This window comes from Anopheles ziemanni, chromosome 2 (assembly GCF_943734765.1).
Source record: "Anopheles ziemanni chromosome 2, idAnoZiCoDA_A2_x.2, whole genome shotgun sequence".
In the NCBI taxonomy this organism is placed as follows: domain Eukaryota; kingdom Metazoa; phylum Arthropoda; class Insecta; order Diptera; family Culicidae; genus Anopheles; species Anopheles ziemanni.
Genome location: NC_080705.1, coordinates 70,885,552 through 70,910,916, shown reverse-complemented (window position 1 = coordinate 70,910,916; position 25,365 = coordinate 70,885,552). Strand labels below are relative to the sequence as shown.

At 45.6% G+C, this 25,365-nt stretch overlaps 3 protein-coding genes across 3 annotated transcripts in view; 1 reads left to right on the top strand and 2 right to left on the bottom strand.

The window, feature by feature from the left end:
* Positions 1-197: 197 nt before the first annotated feature.
* Positions 198-6,470, bottom strand: LOC131294233 (uncharacterized). The gene is made up of 11 exons (XM_058322278.1): positions 5,824-6,470; positions 5,206-5,755; positions 4,747-5,135; positions 4,539-4,548; positions 3,727-4,289; positions 3,116-3,665; positions 2,693-3,059; positions 1,853-1,946; positions 1,281-1,793; positions 659-1,208; positions 198-581 (listed from the first exon to the last, which is right to left on the bottom strand). The coding sequence occupies exons 1-11, from the start codon at positions 6,468-6,470 to the stop codon at positions 198-200; spliced, it is 4,617 nt and encodes a 1,538-aa protein (XP_058178261.1).
* Positions 6,471-7,738: 1,268 nt separating this feature from the next.
* Positions 7,739-15,856, top strand: LOC131294232 (UDP-glucosyltransferase 2-like). The gene is made up of 9 exons (XM_058322276.1): positions 7,739-7,845; positions 7,923-8,152; positions 8,229-8,520; positions 8,597-9,146; positions 9,219-9,589; positions 9,919-10,007; positions 12,708-12,813; positions 15,483-15,795; positions 15,830-15,856. The coding sequence occupies exons 1-9, from the start codon at positions 7,739-7,741 to the stop codon at positions 15,854-15,856; spliced, it is 2,085 nt and encodes a 694-aa protein (XP_058178259.1).
* Positions 15,857-15,897: 41 nt separating this feature from the next.
* The window catches only part of LOC131294231 (DNA-binding protein D-ETS-3-like), a 59,891-nt gene continuing 50,423 nt past the window's right edge, over positions 15,898-25,365 (bottom strand). The window contains exons 9-10 of the mRNA XM_058322275.1: positions 19,036-19,241; positions 15,898-16,034 (exon numbers count right to left, since the gene is read on the bottom strand). Coding sequence (XP_058178258.1) covers positions 15,898-16,034; positions 19,036-19,241 — 343 coding nt within the window. The remainder of the gene's footprint in view (positions 16,035-19,035; positions 19,242-25,365) is intronic.

Here is a 25,365-nt window from a genome sequence, read left to right as displayed (position 1 = left end):
ACATACCACAAAGTGGTTGAAGAAACTTCGCCTAGGAATGATCCAGGAGTAAGGTAAGTGATCCCAACAGCATCGATTTGAGCAAATGAAATGAAGAATGATTTTAGGATGGTTTTAGAACGTGACGTAGGAGGAAAGTATTCAGTTGTTTATCTAACCTAGTACAAAAAAGTAATCGATTTATTTATGTGACATGTTTATTCGTGCTTTTTCTTCGACGCTGATCGCTTGCGGCAAATTACGCTCCTAATGGCAAACATAATGAGCCAAACCGTGAAGATGGATATACCGGCAAAGAAGGCGTACACATCCAACAGATTGGATCTTATGGTACCCAACTCAAGAGTCGGTGATCGAAGATGCTCAGGCGCTGGATGACGGGCGACAAATTCGATCCACCATACTGCACGATCCAGCGGTTTATCTGGCTGATCGCGGAAGTAGATGGAACGGCGCAGCATGTTCTCCCGATACGAAGGAGTCTCCAGTACCTTCAAAACTGTTTCCTTTATTTTACGTGTGGAAAGAGAGCTGAAATCTAATTTCTCCGCAACTCCAGCGATCAGCGATCGCTTGAGATTCTGTGAACAGTAGAAAGAATGATAACATACAGTTCGGTCATTTCTTTGCAGCGTTCTGGGTTGTGGATGTTACTTACCCGATGTTGATCGACGAAGAAAGGCATTCCTATCAATGGCACACCGAACCAGGACGCTTCTTGTGTACTTAATCCTCCGGAATGCGTTATGAACCCTTTAATGTTTGGATGGTTCAGGATAGAATTCTGAGGTAGCCACGGCCTGATGATAACGTTCGGTGGAAGCGGAATTTTAAGATCCGATTCAAATTTCCACAGAAAATTATATTCCGGCATCTGTCGGAATGCCTCGATAAACATGCGCTGCCGTTCCTCTCCGATCATATCAGAGCGTACGTTCGATCCGAGGGAAAATAAAACGGCACCTTTTTTGGCGCTTACCATAAACTTTTCCAAATCCCCTGGCAAGGGTGCTGGTTCCCTGATGTGTGCCCCTCCAACAGGTATCACATTTGGTGGCAACGGTTCCGGGGAATCGATCGTTGGATGAGTGTTCAGCAGCATAACAACCGTTCGTTGCTCGATATCCTCCAGGGAAGGCAGATCAGTATACTTGAAATGATCTTGCACCATCCTATCCAGTTGGGGCATGGTGTCAAACTTTCTAAATCTGCAAGGATTGGGAAAATAGGATCATACCTTCTAATGGTTGTAATTTTTGTAGCTATGCATGAAATTTTACCCAGCATCCAACAGATTTAAAATTGTATTGTAAGCCCTTTCGATGAATGTCATCTGAACACCGAAGGGAAGGGCATAGTGTGGCGCATAGGCGTAGTGCTTGTGACCACCGGCGACGTCGACCGAATAAGGAGGATTGCCAAATGGCGTCACGCTGATCAACGGTGGATAACGGAACTTGTGCAAAAGTGGCAGGAGACATGGACCACATCCAAAGTCGTACAGTACCAGATCGAACTGGAAGCTATCTGGATAGTTAAGAATCACATTCAGGCCGTCCGATTTCAGCGCACCACGGCACATGCCCAGGTAAAACTGTTTGAAGGTGAACAACGATTGCAGCGGTGTTTCCTTCGCAATTTCTATTAAATCCAACCCATCCTCTTCGTACAAGGCGGGGTACACCTTCTCCAGCATAATGTAGGTAAGATTGGTGCGGGATTTATCACCATCCTGGGAGACTACGGTCAAGTTGTGTCCCCGCGAGACTAGCTCTTCCATAATGACACGGTTCCTGGAAGACGGAACCTGTTTGTATTTCAAACATAAAATACTACCATCAATTTTACTTACCAAATATGATGGCTAGGACTTGGGACGGTCATTATGCACAGAATGTTAATACTATGGCTCAAATTGACACAAACCGATAGGACAGCCACGCCGGCTAGGGCGAAGCGAAGGAATCCGTTCTGCCCCATTGTTGGAATCTTATCGACTGAGGTTTAGCTCTCGGACCCATTACAGCGTACCTTAATTAGCATGAATGCAACGATTCTGTGTTGGTGAGATAGAGTCTGCCTTGCTCATGATGGTTGACAGCGTATAAAATTGTGTCTAACATGATTCCGCTGATTTGTTCAGCCTCCATTATCAGCGAGCTAGGTATGCGTGAAGGCGCAAAAAATGTGCTTGACCTTGTTTTTATGTCATTTTGCAAAGCAGGGTTCAGCAACCCCTAGACAAGACTAATTCAAGTCGTTATCTTGAGTAAATAATAGAATAGAATGGAGAACTTATGTTGTATTTTGTTCAAATGCCAATATCATTCTCATTCATGTGGTTTATTTTTGGTAGTACTCTCTCAAAAATTTGATTAATTGTAGCACAAGTATGTTTTTCTAAAATTTTAAACTTTTTAAAGATATGCTCATTTTGTCTATCTCTTTGTTTTTTCATTCTTCAATTTCCCATACTGTTTAAAACGGGAAGCAATGCCATCCATGGTGTGCCACTTTGTCTTATCCTATTTAAATTCCTTCGGCATTTTTTAATTTCACACCTTCAATCTGGCCTCCTTCAGAAAAAGGTTTTCCGCCCCTGGGCAAAAGCTTTTCATTACATAAATTACCGTACACTTTAACGACATTCGTTGCTCGTTCGTTTTGTGCTAGTTATTTTTCTTTCCCATACGTTGGGCCACCTTCGGTTGCATGACATAGCTAACGATAATGTGTTTCAGTAGATAAGCGCCGATTATGACTACCATCAGTAGTGTCAGCTTCACGTCGTACAGCTCGTACTGCCAGAATGATAATCGTTTCGTTGGCGACTGGATGGCGTTCACGTTCGGATGACGGAGTGCCCACTCGATCCACCAAACGGCCCGCTCGAGTGGATGCTCTGGCTGATCCCGTAGTAGTGCAGAACGCTGCCGCATGTTGTCACGGAAGCTAGGATTATGCAGCACCTCCATGAGGGCGCCTTTTATTGCTGCTGTCGATAAAGAATCATGCGTCAAACGTATCGCCACTCCAGCGCCGACGGATTTGTGCAGATTCTGAATGAGATGAAAGAATTAGTCAAGCATCGGAGGAGAGTGGAACGTTTACTTACCCGGTACTGATCGCAGATGAACGGTATGCCAACCATTGGGACACCGTGCCAGGTTGCCTCGTGTGTGCTTAACATACCGCCATGGGTGATGAACGCCCTCACGTTCGGGTGCGCCAGGATATCGTTTTGGGGTAAAAATTTTCGCATCAGAACATTCGGTGGCACGGGAAAATTAGGTGTGGCTTCAAATTTCCACAAAAAATTATACTGCGGTAGCTGCCGGAATGCATCGAGGAACATTTGGATGCGCTCTTCGCCCAGATCCGCACTGAGCACGTTGGTACCGAGGGAAAACAAAACCGAACCTTCTCGGCCGGACGCAAGGAATTGAGCGAGATCGTCGGGCAAGGGCTTGGGTGGTCGTATCTGAAGCCCCCCGACCGGAATGTGCGCCGGTGGAATTGACTCGGCAAAATCGACAGAATAGTGATAGTTTGCCAGCAGTAGAAAGGTACCGTGTTCGATTTCCGCCAGTGATCGCATCCCTTCGTAGCGGAAGTGGTTCCTTACCATTCGTTCTACATGAGGTACGAACACGTTTTGTCGGTATCTGAAAGGGATACATTGGATGATTAAGCAATGGTATACGACGTCATGATCGCGCGGCTTACATATGATCAACGTTGTGCAAGATCCAGTTGTGGAACCGCTGCAGGAACCCCATGTCCGAATCGTAATTCACCGTAAAGAACGGCACGTACGCGTAGTGTTTGTGCCCGCCGACGAAATCGATCGTAAACTGTGGATTGTTGAACGCCGTAACGGCGATCAACGGGGGATAACCGAACTTGTGGATCAGCGGAAACAAACACGGCCCACAGGTGATATCGGCAATGACCAGATCGAAGCGGAAATCGTTCGGATAGGAACGAATCGCCCGGAGCCCTTCCGATCGCAGCACTCCCTTGCACATGGCAATACCCCAAGCGTACAGATCCTTGATGCCGAGCAGCGCACTATTGCCTGCCATCTCGAACAGATCGAGATCGTCGTGTAGGTCCGAATAGGCATGCTCCAGATGGATGTAGGTTACGTTGGGGTGCGTGGTTTTTTCCACATCGGCCGAAACGACGGTCAGGTTATGGCCGCGTGCAGCAAGCGCCTCTATCCACACCCGGTTCCATATGTGATGGCTTGGACTCGGCACGGGCGTTAGACAGAGAATATTTGCACACTGCAGGTACCGGACACCGAAGGTTACCAAGAGATAGAACACGATTATACAACGTGCCATTGTCGGTAGTGTACGCCGCTGTTGATGAATGACTATTGAATAGGTCTGATGGAAGAGTTTTATTCACTCACTTCAATCTGTTTGCTGCGGTTTTTTTTTCATATAATAAACTCTAGAATGATTTGAAAGTAACGTATTATGAAACGCATTGTCGATGCTACAAGGCAAGTTAGCATGGCACGTGTATACTCTCATGCAGCTTCGTGCAGGAAATGATACATAATTAGAAGTTGATGGCAAAAAGCGCTACGTGAGCAAAACTAACTAAGTTCTGTTCTGAGTTCGTCTTGGGTTCCGTTGCATTTATTCACACTTGATCATAGCTAACATTCGTCTCGCTAACATTAGTCTCTTCCTTTGGCTGAGATGAGGGTGCTCAACTGTAGATAAACTTTACTACTGTGATTTCTTCTTCGTTTGTTTCGGTTTGGACGTTTTCGTGAAAAGCGTGCAGAGTATTTTCTTCAAGGTACAGGCAATAAACAGCACCACCAGCACTAGACATAGCTTCACATCGTACAGTTCGCTTCTCCACGGTCCCAGGTCGAGGGTGGGCGATCTTATGGACTTTGCGTTCGGGTGGCGCAGGGCCCACTCCACCCACCATACGCCACGTTCGAGCGGAGTGTCCGGTTGATCCCGGAACAGGTTCGACCGGGTCTCCATAGCCTTCCGGTACCTGGGCTGTTCCAGTACCTGTAGCACAGTGTTGCGGATCTTCTCGGTGCTCATATCCCAAAGGTCCACCTTTTCCGCAACACCAGCGCGGATAGATTTGGCAAGATTCTTGAGGAAAGGAGAAGATTAAAAAAGGTTAATTGGTTGGGCTTAGAAGAAGGGGAGCTTACTCCCTTACTCGGTACTGATCGGCGATGACGGGGATGCCGATCATCGGCACACCGTACCACGTTGCCTCGTGTGTGCTCAGCAAGCCCCCGTGCGTCATAAAGCCCTTGATGTGTGGATGCGCCAGGATATCGTTTTGGGGGAGAAACTTCTTGATCATCACGTTCGACGGCAGCTCGTACGGTAGGTCGGTTTCGAACTTCCACAGAAAGTTGTATGCCGGCATCTGCTGGAAGGCGCGCAGAAGCGCCTGGATACGTTCCGGGCCCAAGTCCTTGCTTAGCACATTGGTTCCGAGGGAGAACAGTACCGATCCTTTCTTGCCGGCCCGTATAAACCGGTCGATGTCGGCTGGCAGTGGTTTAGGGAGCAGTATTTGCAGGCCTCCGACCTGAATCACATTTTGCGGGACCGGTTCTGGGAAGTCCACGGAGTGGTGCGAATTGACTAGCATGAGCATCATCTTCTGGTCCAAGGTGGCAAGGTATGGAAGATCCGTTGCCCGATGGTGCTCCCGTACGAGGCGATCCGTTTCGGGAAGAAAAACGTAATTCCTGTAGCTGTGTTGGATGTTTAACGAGATCAAATGTTAGCGGTCTTATACAACATACAGTAGAAACAGACTTACAAATAATCAATCCAATGGATGACCGCATTGTAGAACCGCTGGAAAAAGTTCATGTTGGTGTCATAGTCCAGGGTGTAGTACGGAACGTATGCGTAATACTTGTGCCCGCCAATCAGATCGGTCGTGTAGGGTGGAGTGTTGAACCCGGTGACACCAACCATCGGTGGCTGCCCAAACTTGTCGTACACGGCGAGTAAGCACGGACCGCAGGTAAAGTCGTACAGCACCAGATCAAACTTATAATCACTCGGGTAGCTCATGATCGTCCGGTAGCCCTTCGAGCCGAGAATCCCGATGCACATCGAGATAGCGTAGTTGTAGAATATCTTCAAACTATCCACCACGCCCGCCTGCGCCATCTCGTAGAAGTCGATCGCCGTCGAACCCTCGTGGATCGCGTTGTATGTTTCCTCCAGATGAATGTACGTCACGTTTACGTGCGGCTTCAGCTCGATGTCCGGCGATACAACCGTCAGGTTGTGACCGTTAGCTGCCAGAGCGTTTACCAGCGCACGGTTCCAGATGTGATGGCTGGGGCTCGGAATCCCCATGAGGCAAAGGATGTTGGCACAGCAAGCGTAATTCACCCCATAGCTTACTCCCAGTATCACCGCGACGATCGTTGTGATCCTCACCCGCTGACCCATCCTTATGCTGCGACGAGCTGCGATCAAATAACGGCGTCTGCCGCCAACCGGCGTCGAAGCAAACTTCTCTCCGGGCGATCGTCATCACGTGTGTTGAGTAAATTAAACTAACTAACTGCCGGTTTAACGCTAGAGAGCCGTTTCAATTGGAGAGATGATGGAGCAGAATTGTGCAAAACGATGTGTTTGCTTTCTAGATTCGCCATGAGACGCGTTTGTCGGCGTCGAATTGCTAAGCTGTGCTTAAAATTATTTGCTATTAAAAATTAGATTTTATAACAGCTTATCGCTTATCAACATGGCTTTATGAACCCTTGGAAGTCATACCTCGTTTGTTGTGTTAAAACAACACGTTCTTCTTTACGCTTCCAATAAACATGATACTCTTGAGAGAGTTATGTTTCATGTTTAAAAGTCTTGTTGTGTAAATATTGAAAACCACGCATAAACAGTTCGTATGAAACTAAAAGACATCTGTAAACAAAAGTCTGATAAATTTCACAGGTTTTCCGAAAAAATACGGTTTGGAAATATTATACTCAAATCCCTTTCCGAATCCTGCATATTTTTTTATTTCACCCGCGCAATGGTTAATCTACCCAAAAACGCTTGGCCTTTAGCGTTCCGCGGTTTTATCACCTTGGCAACGGCTTATCGTGGTTGCTTTTTAAACATCACAGACAATTTGATTCATTAAGCATATCCCGTTTTTGAGGTGCTAAAGATACGCGCCATGATGTTTATCTTTGTTAAACATATCTGATAACTGTGTAGGAACGCGTTGTTTCCAGGCAGTTATCAGACGAAACGGAAGCAACACTGAATCGGTGCACAATATTTCAAAGTCAATTGAAGATGATAGGTTTGGTTTTCTCGTCGCACGGGGAAGCAAGGGTGTATGATGTCAAGGAAGGGAAGGTCCGTTAACTGACTGTGCCGATTGGAGACATGGTTGTTTGTGTGCATGGTTCAAATTCAAATCTGCATAATACACGGTGCGATATGGCATCGTTGGTGTCATTTATGAGGCATCGGGAGCAAATCGTGCGCGTCCGGGTGGCGATAACATTAGCGCATCAATTTCCATCATCGACGCAAGGGGGGAGCGGGGGCACGATGACATTGTTCGAGGCCGTACCATTTCTATATTTAGTGTGTGTGTCTTGGTGAACTTGACCACCGATGATGTAAACTGTGACTGAGTCCCCAAAATGCGGTTTCAGTCGTTTGGGTTGCCTTGATCTGGATAGCCGTGTCTGTCCCGAAACATGCGTGAGTCACTAGTGTTGTTGGTACTTTGCTCCGTCGGTTATGCGGTTAATGGAGCAAATATACTATGTCTGATGGGAGTCGCAAGCCCCAGTCATCACATATGGTAATAGCAAGGGTTGCGAAAGAAATAGTACTTTCGATGTGGGATTTTTGTGCTTGTTATCAATCCTGATGTTATAGGAACCGTGCCATTATGGATGCCCTTGCCCGTGAAGGTCACAACTTGACCATCCTGTCGGCGGACGTGGAGAAAGATCAGCCGACCAATGTGCACTACGTCCATCTGGAGGAGATCTATCCAACGCTCTACACGGGTCCGGAATCGCTCGATCTGATGGAGATGGCGAACGAGAATCTGTTCAAAAGTGTCATCTCATTCTATCGCGACTTTGTTGTGAATGAGTGTGCAGGTAGGCGTGAGTCGACAGGTTGTGTTGTTGATGATCGTACCGAGATGCGCATTGAATGTTGTTTGATCTTCGGTAGGTACGCTGAAATCGAAAGGACTTCGGACGGTAATGGACTATCCGGACGAGTTTCGGTTTGACCTGGTACTGCACGATTTCACTTGTGGCCCGTGCCTGCTGGGATTGCTGCATAAGTTCAAGTATCCGCCACTGGTCAGTGTGACCGCCTTCAATAACCCTCCCTACTCGACGGAGGTGATCGGAGGACATAAGTTCTACTCGTACGTGCCGTTCTATTCGCTCAGCTACGATACGGATATGAGCTTCGTTCAGCGAATCCACAACACTTTGCTGAGTCTTACCGATGTGTTGTAAGTATGACGGGGGAGTAGTAGATGATCGGCAGCGAGCAGCTTGCATGACTTTCTATCTTTTCGTCATTTGAAGCTACCGGAACTATGTTTCCAATCCGAGAATAGACGCCATGATGCGCAAGTACTTCCCCTACGAGGATATGCCCTACGCCCCCGAGCTACACCAACGTTCGAAGCTGATGCTAGTGAATGCACACTACTCGATCGACTTTCCGGAATCGGCTCCGCCGAACCTGATTGCCGTCGGTGGCTTGCAGATCCGCGAACCGCTGGCCCTGCCGAAGGACCTCGAGCAGTTCGTGAATGCAAGCCGCAAGGGTACGGTCCTGTTTTCCCTCGGTACCAACGTGCGCTCGGATCAGCTCGATACCGAACGGCAGAAGATGATCGTGGAAGCATTCCGCCAGCTGCCCGACTATAATTTCCTGTGGAAGTTTGAATCCGACTTGGGCATTCCACTGCCAAAGAATGTGCTTATCCGGCCGTGGATGCCGCAGAATGACATTTTGGCGCACCCGAGGACGAAAGCATTCGTCACACACGCCGGTCTGCTGAGCACTCACGAGGCCACGTGGTACGGAGTGCCAATCGTCGGTATTCCGTTCATTGCCGATCAGCACCGGGTAGGATCGGAACGGGTGTGATTTAACCACCGAAAATGTACTAAACATTTTGCGTTGATTTTTTTTTTATAGAACCTCGAACGCTGCATTCGCTCGGGAGTAGCCAAACGTGTGGCCTTTCAAACGATGACCACCGGGCAGCTGCGTGACGCCATCCGGGAGGTGCTGGAGAACCCCCAGTATCGCAGCAAAATGGCCGCCCAATCGGCGCTGTTCCGCGACCAGCCGGAAAAGCCATTAGCTCGTGCCGTCTGGTGGATCGAGTGGCTGCTACGACATCCCAACACTACCGAGCTTGAGTCACCGGTGCTGCGGCTCGGATTTGTTCGAACGTATCTGCTAGACGTGGCCCTGTTTTTCGCCGCCATTCCCATACTTGGTCTGTTCGTGCTATCGAAACTGTGCCGAAGGGTACCGTCTGGGGTAGACGGGGACAAGAAACGAAAATAATTCCGACAGTATCGTTCGGTACTTGTTTTCCCCCATACGCAGACGCGCACCGTTGAAGGTCGTAGCGACGGCATCGTTCGGATCCGTGACGTAGTAGTGAGTGAAACCAATTGCTCAAATAGTTCTATCCCGGCATTTGTAACGTGCCCGGTGTTGAATATCCGACCATGGGATACAGTATTTAAAGTACGTGCCATAGACATCGTTAAACCAGTTAAATCTCAGTTCGTGCCCCGTGTTCATACAGTTTTAAGTTACCAAAAATGTGCCGTGTACCGACAGTTCTGCTCGTTTTTGCCTGCCTAATGCTACTCGTCGCCAGGATATCGGCCCAGGCGACGGTGCTGTGCGGTGTGGAGAATAAAGATAACTACGGCGAACTGCTGAAACAGTACTGTGACGCTTTTAAAAGTATAACGACCACATACGATTTCACGCAACCGTTGTGCTAACCACCTTAAGCTAGAGAACGGTAGAGGTTACTTTTAAGGCACAGCGACACCTATGCTCAAATGCGAGTCAAGCAATATCCGTGGACTAACTGCTTTAGTGACTCTTTTTGCCATGCGCTCCGTAAAGATGTTGGAAAATATTAATAAAGTTAATAAGTGAATCTACAAAAGCGATATTTCTTTAAAATTATTATCTTTTTGGAATCACGTGATTAGAAGCTAGAGCGAATAATCTCAGAAAGAAAACAACCACAATAGACTGTCGATTTCATCCTTGGCATTAGATGGACGGATGTCGCGATGATACGGAAAACGTTCCATAAAGTAAATAAATATTAATCATTTAAAGTAGAAGTTAATTGAAAACAACACCAAATTGTTTTTTTATTTAATTTAGGAAACAAATCAATAATTAGCTTTTTTTTATATAAAAACGTGGTTTTAGATAGTAAAATTTCTCACAGTCCTCTGGAAAGAACTTCAACAGTACAGTAAACAACGTTTAGAATAAAACCAGAAACGACCGTAGATAATCCGACTTCCGAGAAGCGTACTGTTTTTGATCAGTGCCTTGTATTCAGTAGAAGGTTATATTCAGTTCCTTATATACGGTAGAGATTTTCACGATAAGAGGTTCAAAAACCAATTTTTGATCAATTCGACAAATAACTTCATCAACATTTCATTTGAATCTTAATACGGTATCTACAGTATAAGTCTAGGACATTTTACTTTTGCTCGTCTTTTTACTTCTGGAAAATAGCCTCGAAAGCGTTTTCCTGACAACAACAAATAGAGCAAGAAGCAACAGCAAAGAACAAAATGCCACATCGTACCCGCTCGAGGTGAAAGCGTGCATTTCGATCGTTTTCGAACGAAGTCGTTCCTCCCGGGGGTGCCGGAGGGCCCATTCGATCCACCAGATGGCCCGATCGAGCGGCTTTTCCGGTTGATCGCGAAAGAGCGCCGATCGTGCATTGATCGCCCGCTGGTACGAGTCGTTTTCCAGCACCTCCCGGAGCGCTTCCACGATTTTGGCACTCGTTAGGGTCGCCAACTCCAGCTTGACGGCGGCCCCGGCTTGCATCGTCCGGTGTAGGTTGAGATGCTGGTCGACGTAGATGGGAATACCGATCGTCGGCACCGCATGGTACGTTGCCTCCTGTGTGCTCATTAGTCCGCAGTGTGTAATGAAGGCACGCAAACGTGGATGTGCTAGAATGTCGTTCTGCGGCATCCAGGGACGCACCAGCACATTCGGAGTGGCACGCCTGGGCAGCCGGTCGTCGTCAAACTTCCACAGAATGTGATACTCGGGAAGGGCCGCGAATGCCTCCAGGAACATTAGCTGCCGCTCGGGGGTAAACATTTTACTCTTGAAGTTGGTACCCATCGCGAACAGGATCGCGCCCTTCGGGGCGGTCGAGATGAAGGTGTCCAGCTCTTCCGGCAGTGGTTTGGCTGGGACGATCTGTAGCCCCCCGACGGGGATGACATTCGGTGGCAGTGATTCTGGTGGATCCAGTGCCGGGTTAGAGTTGGTCAGCATTATCAGCGTACGCTTTTCCAGTTCGGCAAGATCGGGCAGAGGATAGTCGAAAGGTCGCTGAGCGATTGCGGTTAGTTCCGGCAGGAAAACAAACTTCCGGTAGAGACTATCAAACAGGTGAACGTACGCGTTAACGAAACGTTGCCCAAACGGCATCGGGTTATCGGTGAGTTGCGTAAAGTGTGGCACATACGAGGAAGCCTTATGTCCACCGACTAAACTCTCGGTGAACTGTGGCAGACCGAACCCAGTGACGCTCACCAGTGGCGGGTAGTGGAACTTGTGCATCAAACCGAGCAGACAAGGACCACAGGTAAAGTCGTAGATGATGAGATCGAATCGAAAGTGGGGCGGATATTGGAGAATCCGTTTTAATCCATCTGAGGTGACAGCGCCTGAAAGTAAACGAATATGTAAAATAAACTAAGGCACTTCTGTAGGGTTCTCGGGTATTACCTTCGCATCCCAGCAGTGCAAACCGGTAGAAAGATATTGTAGCCTTCATTGCTCCTTCATTAGATCGTTTCAAAATGTCATTCTTCGCCGTTCCATTGCCGTACAGGGTGTAATAGCTGTTTTCCAGGTGAATATAGGAAACGTTCGCCTGTGCAGCACGGTCAACGTTAACCGACAGAATCGTCACATTGTGATGAGCCTCAGCTAAGCGATTCACGATCGGTCGTATCCTAGAGGAGTTTTTCCGAAAATAATTATATCCACGCTTGAAATTCGAACTGTTTGCCATAGGTACCATATGAAGTGACTCTCTGAAGGAACACTCATCAACACAAGGATATTTGCACACTGTATGGGACTGAGGAAGCTAAGCACTAAGATACCTCTCGCCACAGCTAGGTTCTCCAGCATTTCGTGCCGTAGTCGTACGTCTTCCGAAAGTGAAAAGTGAACTGAGACGTTGGACGTTTGCTGCCGGCGTCTATAGGGTATTCTTTGGTGTGAGATTACAACCGGCAGCCTCTTTGCCTGTTATCGCAAGGAGTATAAGATCACTGTCATCACGACACAGTACCGCGAACCGCATGCATGCTTGGGATGACGTTTCTTCTCAGTAATCTTTGTAACACTATGACCGCCATTCTGGACTTACAGTTCATACGGGTTTCAACTGCTTCGGCGATAAGCAAGGTCGTAAAGATTCTAGCAATCTTCCCACGTATCAAGCAAAGGATGAACCGGACTGGCTGTGCTATCAAATGTAGGTAACCAGTGGGATCTCGTTTGAATGTGAGCAGAGAACGAGATAACGTCGATAAAGGAATTAGTGTTGCTGACATTTGGAGACATTGTAACGGGAAAGAATTCAAAGCCAAACCGGACGCTCGATTTGATGATAGATTTTTGAAACATTTATACGAATTTTATTAATTCAGTTATTTCTTTTGTTGTTTTTTGCTTGTATTACCAGCGTACTGAATGTTGTCCGCAAGTTCGAGGGAATGTACAATGTGTCGTGGTACATAAAGTATCCGTTATTTCTGAAGACAATGATTGAACTTAGATCTTACATAAACACGCACACACACACACACACATGCAGAGACACTCATCGGAGATACACAACTAGAGCTTACAAACGCGACCCAAGGTCGCGTACGTTTCGTCGAAAGGGGTTATTTTTGTCCCACTTCTGTTTTATCTTGTTCTCCTGTTCCTCGCCAGCCCCCTATAACAAACACTTGTTGCGACAACACCTTTCCAACAACCCCCTAGGGGTGGGAAAACTCTCTTCCGCGGCATCTCCAACGGTGACGGTTCGTCGTTGGAAACATAAGATGTGGGTCTTGTGTGTGGATGAGCACTTTCAAAGGACACATTTATATATACGACATCGACATCTGTGTTACTCCTGACTAGCCTGTAGTGCCTGCAAGATAATGAAAGGATTTGCTCCTAAAACACACACACACAAAATCGGCTCATCAGACGACCGTTTATTTGACTTTTCTCGTGGCGGCTCGTCACCGCCGTTGTTTTGTGACCTATATTAAACCCTATTTACAAGTGGCTTGTGTTCTGATTGAACAATCTTCTCCCGATCATTCGCAAATCGTTCGCCATTTTGCGCTTCCTCACGTCCGACACGATCACGTAATGACGATCGGTGTGCGGTTTATCTGTTTGCTCCAATCAAACACTCGCGTACTACGGGCTGTTTGTTTCCGATACGCCCTGGATATCGCACCTTTTTTTTTTTTAGACAGATCCACCAAGGTCGCAGGCCAGACATGGGTATTCATGGGTTTATCTAATACTTGCTCAACTGACGTCTGTTGTGTGCGTTTACGTTTCGGCAACTTTTTGTTTTTTTTTTGCAGAAACTCCTTTGACTAGCTTCAATATACACATCGATAATTTTACGGTACACTTATATTATTTACAGACATTTATTAATTTGTTCGGGGGTATGAATGGGAGCAGCTATAGCGAGGCCCGGGGACCTGACCAGGGAACCTTCCCATTCGAGTTACGAAACGAGATAAAATGGGAAATAAAGAAAATATAGCCCGATAAGATGATAGCAAATAGAAGTAGTAGTTATCGAAGGATGTTCTTCTATCTCGCAGGGCAGCGCGCTACCTTCGAGTTTCCTTTCCTTTTTTTTTCCTCGTCCCTCTTCATCATGTAAAAGTTGTTGCAAGAACAAAATTTTAACAAGTGTCGTTAACTATCACAGTCTTTATATGTATAAATATTTGCTTTTTTTTGTTCTTCCATATAATTTAAATGAGTATTCCGTTTGCCCGTTAGTGGTTGTCCCTATAGTCTCATCTGTCTCTGTGTGTTTTCGGTGAGTGGTGGTTTTTTGGTTTTGGTTTTGGTTTTGATTTGGTTTTAACCTCACTTGCACCTTTGCCGGTTGTGACACCGAGCTGTTCCGGTTCAGGAACGGTAGGGTTAGACATAAACAAAAACCTTGCTTTTGAAATACTTTTGCAGAAATTGTCATTTTGAACATTATACTTTGTAGCTAGCTCCATGTTTGATAATGTTTTTCCTTTCTGGTGTTTTTTGTTGTTGTTTTAAATATGTATAGTGTTTGACCCATACAAAGACTGTGCACCGCAGGACTTCATCTACTCACAGGCAAACGATTGCTTTGATAGAAGACTAGATTTGTTATTTCGATCTTGTATTTTGGTTGCTCTTCGTCCTTCTTGACCTTCCTTCCGTCGCATGCTTTTTAAATAAAACTACTTTGCTTAACGTAAATTAAAAGTGACCGTAAGTGTTTATCACTACTAATGTATGTACAGTGATTCGAACATCGGAAAAGAAGCAACCTATAGGAACCGATTCGAACTGGTTATGTGCACGTGGTGGGAACGGTTTGTGGGATTTTCATTCTCCTCTCTCCCTCTCTTCTTTTCTAGGTGAAAATATTTAGGACAAAATCAAACCGAAGAAGTACAACGATATTAGCCTTACCACTAGATGACGTTTTAAATACTTTCGCAAAAGGTAACTAACCGTCCACTAACCCAACCGCCATCGTGCGGCGAGGGTTTCGGTGTGCGCCGATTTTTGTTTCGTTCTTGTTTGTTGATTTCATTAGAGTGTAGCTTATCTACTATTTTATATGCTTTTCGTTTGTTGTGTTTTTTTCTCGTTTCGGCAGGAGATGCGAGAGTTTCGCATTTTCCTCCTCCACGCGCCGTGCCACAACAAGTATATTGCTAATTATACACTGATCGTATTTGGGTTTGTTGTTTTGCTTTTGGTTTAAAAATATTTGCCTTGCTCTTTCTATCCCCCGGGGGTGGTTTATTCCATGTTTGTTTGTTTGTTTGTTTGTTTGTTTTGTGTTTCATTTAAAAGTGGAGACATTCCTTAAGTAGTCTAAAATACATTTATCTAACTGGTTAGCATTGATAGTAGCGGTAGTAAGTGTAGCAGTACTAGTAGTTGCGGTAGTGTCTGTGGTAGACGCGGGACCACGAATTACGCCTTCCGGTTCACCTTCATTCAAGTTGATGCCGCTAGAGCCCGCCCTGGCGACGCTGCCGCCCGAAGCCGCTGGCTGCAGCCCACAGTAGTCCACGGAGCGTGCCGACAGCAGCAGGATCTCTGGAGTGCCCGTCAGGTGGTGGGTCGCATACTGCTGCTGCTGCTGCTGGTGGTGTTGCGGTTGCTGCGACTGTTGCTGCAGCTGTTGCTGCGGAAACAGCGGATACGGCGGGTGCTATTATTCGTACGGCGTCAGCTTCTTGTAGAGGTCGAAGTTGTCGACCTGCGCGTGATGATGGTGATGGTGACTGGAGGCCGTGGTCGTTGGCGTTGGTCATGCGTAGTGCGGATACGAGCCCAGATGGGGCGCGACGTGCGTCGGCGTCACGTGGCTCATCGTGTGCGATGGGTAGAGGTTCGTCGCCGGGCTTCCCCAGTTGCCCCAGGAGGCGGCCGACGGGAAGATGGAGGCTAAGCAGGAAGAGAGTCAAGACAGTGCACGTTAATATAAGAAGGATGTAGAAAAGGCTCACACAGGTTGACTAAAGCTTATTTAAACCATTTCTCAATCGTACGTTGGAACTGTCAAAATTGTTGCATTTTCGTCCGTGGTTCTATGCTTCTCACAATTTCCCTCATTTTTGCCAGCAGTCGGTTACTTGCACTGTCTGGCGGTTGAAGGGTGATTGTTATTTCACCAGGAAATTAGTTTGACTTAGCTTGGCTATTATGCTGCTTTTAATTGAAGTGTTTTAATTTAATTTTAAAATTAAACCTGTCCTTGTCACTACCGATAGACACGGATGGAAAGGCTGGCATCTTAAATATAGCTCCTTAAGCGAAAAGGAAATGCAAAAGGGGGTTTGGGGGCAAGTGGAAAAATCGACGAACAAAAGCAAACCCCGTCTCGGGACGGCACTCTTGGTTGGCAGAATTTATTAGCTTTAATTTCCACCTCTGTCAATTTTCGGCCACTTTTTTCCTTTCTTTTCCCCCCGACAGCTCTTGCCATCCCGACAGCGCTACGGGATCCGCTCGGAAGCCTCTAACAAACAAGCCGTTCCGAAACGGAACTAGTTAGGGAAACAGAAATTAGACCAAAAGAACGGTTTCACTTCCACCCGGCACTTTTCTTCCGGGTGGGGGAGGACGAAGCGTGTAAGTTCCTGCTCCCCATTTTCCGAGCCCTCTGTCGAGTGTTTCATAGAATGGTTGATTTTCTTTCTCTTTTTTCCCGCTTCCTCCGAGCTCCGAAGAATCCTTCAGCGGAGCCTTTTTTATCGAGCGCAGGCTGAAGCGATTGGAAAAGTCGCTCGGCGTGTTGGTGGTCGCTCGGTTGGAAGCGGAAAGGGATGATACTTGAGATTTTCCGCCCTACGTCGGCGATAGTTTCCTTTTTTTTTTACTTCTGCCACCATTTCACCACCGGTCGGGCGTTTCCTTCCCCCCGATGGAGTTAATCACGCCCGAATCAACCGTTTTGTTAGAGATGTGTGAGGGAGTAAGCGAGCACGCTGTAGCGACGACGAAGGACATCCCGATGTCTTCCGTTACTGCACAACGTGCGCATGAGCTCGTGCTAGCGGTCGTGGAGTAGTTCGAAGGCCGAAGCAAGGATTTTACCGTGTTTTTCCGACACACGTTCCGACCACGTTCACAAATGGGGGTTTGGCGGGCAGCGGCCGGGTTTTAAAACTGTGTGCATATATCTTAAGACCCGTCCGCTCGCTACTACTCATCCTGCTCTGCTGCACAAGATGGTGATAACGCATTCCGTTCACCAACACAAGCACAACGGCGAGGGAAAGAGACAAGCATACAGCAGGGAAAACATCAAAAAAGAAAACATCCCCACAGCACTGTAGCTATCAGGACTCCCGCTATCAGTGTGGGTGTAATTTAGCGTTCGGTTTGAGTGTGTTGTAAAATCGATGGAAACATGGAGCATCGATTATCCGCGAGCGTCTTCCTTGCTTCCTTTTTGTGGAGGGGCTGCTGCCGTGCAAACGGTTGCTTATCGGATTGGCTGACGATGACGCCACTCGACGCCATGCAATGGAGGACGACGCTTGAGATCGTGAGCGGAAAGTTCGGTAAGAAACCTTCGACGTTGCTTTTTAAAGCTCGTAGGCCAGAGTCTAAACAATATGGACTCGATTAAGTGTACACACTTTTCATTTTTAAAAGGAAAGTTTAAGATCTTTCAAGTTTGTTTTCATCTAATTCTTAACCAGTGTTCAATAGGTTGTTGTGCGGAATTGTCTCAGTCTGATTTAAACCCACTAAAAAAATTTGAACAAAAACAGTAGTTTGCATAAGAATTCAAAAAAAGGTCCTTGCCAATGTTACTTCAATCGCAACCCTCTGTTCTAAAATATTTGCGAAAAACATCGTTAAAATATCAAAGCTAAGATTCTTGTGCAATATTTATACTATAACAAATTGACACAGGATCTCATGATAACATTTATGACATGTTTGTCAGTAATTGTTTTCAGATTAAAAAAGAAAATTGTAGTCTTTCAATAAAATACATTCATTTCAATTCTTATTCCAATTTTTAAGTGACATTTTCGATAAGAAAATATTACAAAGAGAAATATACGGTGTGTAACTTAATGTTTTGATTTGTTTTGGAGACTGTTTAGCCCAAATTTAATGCACAAAAATACAACAGTTGCAACGAACTAACTCGAGATATTCGAACTGGTTTTGAAAATTAGTTGAAGACGAAATTGGACATTTTATGGATCCAAAATGACATCATTGAGAGACGTATTTGTCTTGTCGTGACGGTGTCCGTTATTCAACGCAACGGGTTTGTTCGCTATATATTGGTCCTTTTGAATGCTTAACTAAGCTTCTTTATAGGCCACATACATATATTCGTTGATCTACGGTTTGTTTCGTGTTACACACTTGCCCTTGTTGTGATTATGAGCTATTTGTTGTATCGTATGGTGGCATTCCTAGGTCTTTATCAAACTGAAAATCCGTCGAAAGATTTTAATATTGTGGGAAATGTGTGGTGCTATTTTTGGACCTCCACTCAAACCCTTTTCATTTGATGCGCCCTCCAAGCGTCGAGGACTCGCGGAAGCGCGCTTTACGACGCCACTATCCAGATCGTTATGCTATTTTTACGCCGCCCGTAAGCCCGCCAAAGGTGCGTTCGCGATAAGCCAAATTGGGAAAGGAAATATCTCTAAACGGTGGAGTGCGAAATGGCGATTAGATTTCGAGTGCCGTCGGCGAGGAAGGAAGGAAGGAAATCGACTAGTGAAAAAAAGGCGGAAAGGAGAAAAACAAAAGCTCGAAAAGCCTACCAAAACTCTAACTCCCAACTGTCTGGAGGGTGGAAGAGAGTGAGAGAGGACGATTTCCTTTCTTGACATTTTCTTCCGGGACCTCCCCCCACCAGGTGTTGCCCGTTTGCCCTCCCCGTCCCAAACACAATTCAACGGGTACCTACCGGAAGATGACGTCATGCTGTGGTGGGGACTCATGAACGAGCTCAGCTTGGCCCCGTGATGGTACGGTGACATGAACAGGTCGCTCTGGTACTTGTACGTCGGGTCCGTCTGCGGCTGGGTCGCGGCCGCCAGCCCCTGGAAGTCGAACTTGTACGCGTACCGCTTGCCGTGCACCTTCGTCATAATGTTCTTATCGTAGTAATATCTGTAGTTGTTGCGGTGTTGGTTGGTTGGTGCGTGTTGGTGTCCCACGTCCGGGCCGGGAAGTGTGTGTTGTGTGGCGTAGAACGGTGGCGAAAGAATGGGGAAAAAAGAAGGGATTGGATTAGTAAGGGGCGCCAAAAGCCATAAAAAAGGCCCACAAAGAAAGTGTCTCAATCAAGACGGAGAAAATATCCATTTCGGGCACCCACGAGCCGCGTCTTGAAAAACCCAGAAGTAACTATTTCCCCTCTAACACTGTGCGTTGTCCCAATGCTCGCTTCCACCCCCTTCGCCGAAGTGTAGGGTGCGTAACGCTTGGAGTGAAGTTGTATGTTCCGATTTGTCGGTTTCGATAAAAGTGTGCGATAGTGCACGCGGCAGCTAATAATATTCCCTACGATTGTTGCCATCGGAATACACAAATCGTAACGTAACCGCGCGCAAACACGCGCTACTGGATTGGGTTGAGGACACAACACCCTTGGCAGGAACTCCGGGGTTCCGGGGGAAATAGCGGGAAAGGGGTTGTTCGTGTTCGCCCAATTCGGGCAGGGTGCAATCGGACGACGAAGACGTTACGGGGACGGTCACGATTCTGTGTCTACTTGTTCCGTGACAATCGAGCGGAAGGCGAACACAAAAAAAACCTAACCTCACTTTCGGCAATTCCAACAGCCTTGTGCTATTATGGCGTACTGTCATAAAATGGATGACAGCTTCTCGGAGAACAATAGGGTCTCTTGCGTAGGGGGTCGAATGTGTACAACAATGTGTGATTATCGAACACGCCACATTCGCCCCTTCCCCCGTCCGTCGACACATGCCACCTCGGAGACACGTGGATGATAAGGATATTTTCGATCGAAAGAAAACCCTGTCAAAAATCATATGCATTTTTGTTCGCTACGAGGAAACCAATCGACTCGTCGTTTTTCACTCTTTTAGTCACTTAAATAGGCCTATCGTTGAATGTTCGATGGACAGCAGTACGTCGGCCTTTCAAATGCATCCAAGCTGCCTACCCCGTGACCTACCAGGCGCCTCCATCGGTGTCAGGTTAATTTCGAATGCACAGCATATTTGGAAACAAACAGAGCTCCACACATGACAACATGTCAAGCAAGTGGAACATATGGAAAGGTGTTTTAAAATAATGAACGTTTCGACACATGCGAGTTTTATTTGGAACGAGGCAAAAACACAAGGCAAACCGAAATCGAAGTGAAAGAAAAGGTATTCTTCCGCCAAGGACGGGAAAAAAGGAAAATGTCTCTTAGCCGTCATGCTGAATGCGAGTAGACATGTTCTGTATTACGTTTAAAAAACAAATAAAACAACAAAACCTACAACCAAAATGTAGTATAGCATAAACGAAAGACATTAAAAAACCTATAAATGCAAGAGATCAGAAATGATTTTTGTTAAATAATACGTTACCAAAACTAAATTAAACAGGAAAAAAATTCCAAACATGTAGCTTGCTTACGCGTTTAATAACACCTTTTTTGTACAACATCAAGACAGAATTTCTTTTGAAGTTATTTTTATATCTGTAGTCTTAAAGTAAACTGACCAAATTTCTTTGATTGAAAAACAATTTGTGGGTTTTCATCTAACCTATTTGAACAGTTTGTTTTTTACTTTTGTTATGCTCGACTTCGTTTTTTATTTAAATTTAAATTTGCCAGATTTGCCACTGAGCTTTTTGGTCACATTTTTCATTTATTGAATTTTCATCAATTTTTTCAACAATTTGCACTCTTTTTCTTCCACATAAGTGCTTTCAACAAAAATTCCCTTTAAAAATCATATGCGTTTTCTGATGATGAGAATTGAGCATGAAAAGCAAAAGATAACAAAGAAACAAATTCCCGTATATAAAACCAAGCTTACTGTACAGCTTTATAAACAATAGTTGTTGTTGATCCGAAGTGATGTTATAGACGTGAAAAACTATTATCAATAAACACGGTATACGATGTCTTTAAATGCAATTAGAAAATTCTTCGATTGAATATTCAGGTCTTTATTAACCTTTAAATGTAAACCAAACCATAATCCTTAAGGGGAAAATTGTACAAACTCTGTAGAAGAAACCCAAAAAATGTGTAAAAAAAACTGTAGAAGAAACCCAAAAACCGTGTGCTCCACATAAATGTGTAAATCGTTGCTTCAGTTTTAAATGACTTGTGCATGTGCCTTCAACCTTTACGGATGGTTTCGAAATACACGAAAAAAGAACAACCAACCAAGGATAACGTGAAGGGTAGGTGGGAATTATGAGAGCGAAGCGAAAACGGTTCCAATCTCTTGTCGTTCCGTTGTTGCTGCTGCTTGAAAATATGCAAAATTACATCCATTAAATTCGTACGCGTCAGACACATGCGACGTGTCGAGTGTGTCAGTTCACCGAACCGAAGCCACTGGAAAAGCGATTGTGTTCATCTCGGTTCATCTCCAGCCACTGCCCGGCCACTCTCCACCCAATCATTATCCTCATCATCGTTACCACGTTACCCAGCCAGCCCCCCATTATCGGAGCATCGCAGCGGAGTGGCACGATAATGGAACGGTCCCCAAAAACCAGTCCTCCGCATTTTCTTTGCGGCCGCCAGCATTTCCCAGCAGCGCACCCGGTCGGAATAAAATGAACCGGGCGTGTTGCTGTCACTCATCCGCAGCAAATGCAAATGTGTGAAGAAGCTATCTCTTGCGCCACTCGAACCCACCCCAGGCCGAACCCCCACCCCGCCCCCGGGGGTGGAACTCGAGACCCATTCACGCCAGAAATGGCCACCGTTCGAGCGGTTTCAAGTGGTTTAATGTGTGTACATACATATTCAAGTGTGAGCCCATCATCATTCCGCCATCAGATGTCCCCTTCGTGTCCTCCGTTCCTTGACAATGCTTATTGCCACTTGTCGGCACGGGCGTGTGTGTGTGTGTATGTGTGTGTGCCATGACTGTACAACCGATGTCTGTTGTCAAAAAGAATCGGTGTTGTTCTTCGATTCAGGATTTTCCTCCACCGCTACGATGAGGTGCGGCGAGGGGCTGGGATGAAGCGATGGGCGGACGATTATCTAAATGTGACGAAATGTGAAAATCGGCCGGCATCGTGTTGTCGTGTGCGACAAGCAATTGGGAGGGAAAACTCAAAAACCTCCCCGGACACAATCGAGACTGTCCCGAGGGAGATGATGATGGAAAATCATCACTCCCGATGGGACGGCAATATTACACTCTCTAGGTGGTGGCGTTCACAGGGGGTCGCGACAGGGGGGGGGGGGAAATGTGAAAAAATATTTTAATTTTGCAACAATGATTAAATCAACCGACCATACGGCAACATTTGCTTTTTCGGAAGTTAACGGAAGTTGAACCAATAATCGTTTGCAATGAAAAAGCAATTATCAAATCAGGTCAATTTTCGTTGGTTGACTGTTGTGAATATCTGATTTTAACACTTGATTTATAGAAGAAAATATTTCAGTTTACACAATAACACTAAAGTTTCAAGAAAACAATTGTTATGCTATTGATTAACTGATGTAATTTTTTTAATGAAACGATTTATTTATGATTTGAAAACAAAATATTTTGTCTTGGTTGATTTATAGCAATCAATTTTAATGTCTCACCATACTTTGTTGTGAGTGTTTGTTTGTTTGTTAAATAATTGGAGAAAACAGTACAACTACTAATAAAAAATGTAAGCTTTAAATTAACGAAAAACTTAAATACCAACACAACATTTTCACCATCGGAATGAATCACTCCTCTTAGATTTGTCCCTTCTGGGACCGGTCTATGATATCTCCGTACACAAAAGGGTGTTTCCATGGATTATCCATCTCTCTCCCTCTCTGTTTTGCTCCCTCTTTCTCCTTTGCGCCGTACCTGGCTTGCAAAACGCAAGCTGTGCGCACACAGAAGTCTATTAGATTTTGGCTAAATCAAAATGTTGTTATTTTTCAATTTACAAATTTGATTGCATGAAACCTCCTCCGCTGCAGAAGGCGCGCTTTTGATTCACGTTACTCTGTTTTGACTTCACTTTTCCACCCTGTCTGTGTCGACTGGGTTTTGCGACTGAGAGAACGGGTGAGTGAGTCCTTACGTTCTAAAATCTCAGCACGTTGCCTATTGCAATCCCGGATGGAAATTCCCATGTTGTAGCAGCGTGTCCTCCACCGAGAAGCCGGCAGATTTCCCGCCCACCAGCATCGGCCAGATGTCGGTTTTGAAATGAAACTCTGGCGCTGGAAGGAAATCACTGGAAACGTTCGCCAAAGTTGTCATTTTCGTCCGGGGCTCAGCAGGGAAAACGCAGCGCAGATCCAATGCTAGCGGTGGATTAATGGAATGTAAGGTCGGTATCTGATCTGAACAGATTATGGGAGGTGGTTTGCACCGAGGGAAAACCTGCTGGACCCTTTTCGAATAGCAACGGCAACACATCGACCATGGCCATGGTAGAGAGTGGTTGGGAAAACTTTTATCAGCCAGTGGAACGCACAACATCGGGGTGGAAAAGGAACAATCGGGAGTGGAAACGGCATGCCGGAGCGGTGCTCCGGGAACACCGGAAACGTCGTACACTTAGTTCCATTCGTACGCCACCGTCTGCCAGCTTGTTTTCAATCATTCGTACGAATGAATACGAACGACGAAATTGAAATTATTAGATAAATTCGGATAAACTATACGAAGGGCAAGTCTGTTCCAATTGGAGGATGCATGGAACGACACTGAGTTTTCTTGTAATCGGTAGGTGCTGCTGTTGTAACGTCACCAGGTACCTGACATGGCTGCCAAAATTGTTATGTCTTTTTTAGCAAGGAAAACTTACTACCCAATTTAAGCCACAGCTTGATAATTCTTCAAACATATCACGTTAACCCTTCGAAGGATGAGTAAGTACAATATTTAACACTAGAACTACCGCGATTTTGAAGCTTGCATTTCTACCCTATTTTCTACTTCAATGTTAAATAGAAAATTTTATTTTGGAATACATAAAAATTAACATTCCATTGGATTTGTGAAAGTCATTTGGTAGAATTGTTTAACCTTAATAAAGAAATAAAGATAAAGAAATAACAGTTATTTGAAAAGTGCAGTCATTTTGACTGGTCCGGTAGTTCTGGTGTTAACAAAATAAACAAATCGTACTCTAGATAAACGTTGAATAGGGTTAGAAACAAAAGAATACCCGTTAGATTTGATTAGTAAGATGTTTTTTACCTACGAAAATACAATCGATTCGGGAATCAATAATTTGTTTAGAATCTTCAATACGAACTCGAACTGTTATGTACCTTTAAGAGCTAACTCTCAGTAAATATTCAAAACTGCAAAAGAAAATAAGTGTATTTTAATGCTGTAAGAAAAGTAAAATTGATATGGTAGTACGTGTAAACTATCATCATGCTCAGTTTCGACAGAACTTTTCGAACGGTAACCTATGTTTGGTAAGGATAGTTTGAAGAAGTAGCTTCTGTGACCGACGAAAAGTTAAGGGAAAAAGTGTATCATTATCTTCCTTCGATTGGTCCCTTCTGGAAAGGAAATCCACCCACGTTCAGAAGAGGTGCATTTGGCAGGGTGGGAAATGGTTGTAGGGAAAAGTTGGTATGTTTTCGATCACTGCCCGTTTAATAGTTAATAGTTGATTCGAAGCACACACATCGAGCACGTTTCCATCCATTTCTAATGCATTGGAACGATGTTATCGGTGCAGATGCAGAAAAAACCTCACACAAAAAAGTAGCACAGATTTTTCCGCCTCGATCCAATTTTCCTCTCAATCAACTGGTCGAAGAATTAATCGCTGGAAAAAGCGATGCGCCTAACTCTGCTTGATTATCCGAGCGGGAGCTACCGGCAAATCCCATTACGGGTCAAAGATTACCCAAGCAAGGTTTGCTGTGAGGGTAGGAAAAAACCCGATTGACCGAATGTGAACAGCTTTTCCCGCGTAGCCCACGCACAGCACGGTCGGGGAAAACTATCTCCATCCCGGACGGTTCGATGGGCCGATGACGTGCAGAGCGTTACCGGCTTGCACCCCTCGCCATCGATGGCCAGAGGAAAAATCAATCCGGAAAATCGGGTACCCCGAC

What these genes read in the sequence shown, in the direction of transcription:
- LOC131294232 (XM_058322276.1), top strand. Translation starts at nt 7,739, where the DNA reads ATGCGTGAGTCACTAGTGTTGTTGGTACTTTGCTCCGTCGGTTATGCG. An exon ending in AGCCCCAGTCATCACATATG is followed by an intron (nt 7,846 to 7,922) that starts GTAATAGCAAGG and finishes CTGATGTTATAG; the next exon opens with GAACCGTGCCATTATGGATG. An exon ending in TCATTGCCGATCAGCACCGG is followed by an intron (nt 9,147 to 9,218) that starts GTAGGATCGGAA and finishes TTTTTTTTATAG; the next exon opens with AACCTCGAACGCTGCATTCG.
- LOC131294233 (XM_058322278.1), bottom strand. Translation starts at nt 6,470, where the DNA reads ATGGGTCAGCGGGTGAGGATCACAACGATCGTCGCGGTGATACTGGGA. An exon ending in AGTCCTAGCCATCATATTTG is followed by an intron (nt 1,794 to 1,852) that starts GTAAGTAAAATT and finishes TCCGTCTTCCAG; the next exon opens with GAACCGTGTCATTATGGAAG. An exon ending in TTAAATCTGTTGGATGCTGG is followed by an intron (nt 1,209 to 1,280) that starts GTAAAATTTCAT and finishes CAATCCTTGCAG; the next exon opens with ATTTAGAAAGTTTGACACCA.